Source organism: Mus caroli, unplaced genomic scaffold (genome assembly GCF_900094665.2).
Source record: "Mus caroli unplaced genomic scaffold, CAROLI_EIJ_v1.1 scaffold_18301_1, whole genome shotgun sequence".
Classification (NCBI taxonomy): Eukaryota; Metazoa; Chordata; class Mammalia; order Rodentia; family Muridae; genus Mus; species Mus caroli.
Window position 1 is genome coordinate 1 of NW_018389080.1, and position 1,653 is coordinate 1,653.

At 41.5% G+C, this 1,653-nt stretch overlaps 1 protein-coding gene across 1 annotated transcript in view; it reads right to left on the minus strand.

The window, feature by feature from the left end:
- Nucleotides 1–6: 6 nt before the first annotated feature.
- The window catches only part of LOC110287928 (uncharacterized protein C4orf3 homolog), a 4,543-nt gene continuing 2,896 nt past the window's right edge, over nt 7–1,653 (minus strand). Inside the window, exon 2 of the mRNA XM_021154414.2 lies at nt 7–497. Within this exon, the coding sequence (XP_021010073.1) occupies nt 285–497 (213 nt within the window). The 3' untranslated portion in view covers nt 7–284. The remainder of the gene's footprint in view (nt 498–1,653) is intronic.

The following is a 1,653-nucleotide window of genomic DNA, read 5'->3' on the forward strand; positions in this document are numbered from 1 at the left end:
AATATCTATTGGGTGAGTAAATAACCACATACATTTATTTCCCTTAAGTACTTAAGTTACAGACATTATTAAAAATATATATTATATATCATTTAGCTACAATCATTGCTTCAACCATTAAAAACAGGTTTTAAACATATGATGCTACTTGAGTGAGGCCAAGGGCTGAAGGGAAGGTCAGANAGAGGTGCCGAAGTCAGCTGCTGGAAGTCCTCTTCATTCAAGNGTCTATAGTCGTTTTCAAGATTCACTCCAGAAGCCCCATTCTTGACTCAGCAAACCNGTCAGGGCAAGAGGTACACGAAGACGAACAAGGCCAGGTCGAAAAGAATGAAAAGCCAGAGATCCAGCCAGTAGGAGTGTTTCGGAAGCCCGTTCATCCCGGACTGAGGTGCCTCATCTTGGTTCCTCCTTCCAGCTTCTAACGAGCCCCTCCGTTCCTGGACACCGTCGGTACCAGACGCCACCTGACTCCATCTCCGCGTCGCTTCCGCAGCCTTATTTATAATAGCCAGAAGCTGGAAAGAACCCAGATGCCTCTCAACAGAGGAATGGATACAGAAAATGTGGTACATTTACATAATAGAGGGAATTCTTAGCAGGGGAAAAGGGGATAGGTTTGCCTGACCTGGGCTAAATGGGCAAAAGTGTAAAAATTTACTTATTTTCTTCACACAGTACCCAGCCTCAGGTGTTTTCTAAGAGTATCAAGCAAAAGACTAATATAGAACTTTTGACTTTGCTATTCTTCCCAGTCCTGTTTACCACTTCCCTGAGACACTGGAAAACCAAAGACCTGTGCAAACATCTCATTATGATCTGGGCCTAAGAGTGTTTTCTCTAAATTTCAGGTCCATACAAGGAAGAACCGATTCTGTACGTATTCTGGAGTGCCTTTCTCAGGACATACTGTAGATAAGATCTGTGCTCTTACTCGTTGTCTTTGTCAAGTTCTCCACTCTGTATTTCCTTATAAACAGATTTATTTCCATTTTTGAGAAATCATCTTCTTCCTTCTCCCATTTTCTTTAAGCTCTCCCCCAACTGCCAACCCATCCAACTCTGTGCCGTTTTCACTCTCTCCTTAGAAAACATACAGGCAGGAAAAAAAGAATAAAAATAAATAAAGCAAAGAAAAAAGCACGAGAAACACACACACAACTGTTGAAACACAGAATGAGAAACCATAACATACAAAATATACACAAAGATTATTAAGATAGAACAAATCAACATGAGACCAAAAAAATCTACAAAAATGTCAGTGAGTTATTAATTTTTTTGTTTTTAGTGTGGGTGCATGTGTGTGTGTGTGTGTTGGATCTATTGTTGGGCACAGGGCATATCCGAAGTGTGGTTTATATATCCAGTGAGACTCCATTGCAGAAAGCTAATTTTCCCCTTGTAAGTGGTTGCAGTTGCAGATAGCTTCTTGGTTAGTAACTGGAGCCCATGTCCACTTCCCCTCTAGACCCAGGGACTTGTCTGGTTTGAACCTGTGGATGCTGCCACCATGTCTGTGGGGTCCTATTGGCTTCTTATTCTTTTCAAAGCAACCGAATAGCAATAAGATTGTGAAGTTAGGTAAAACAACAACGGATACACATCCTGGTCATGTGTATGTTGTTCCTGCATTCACCTTAGTGGCCTTGA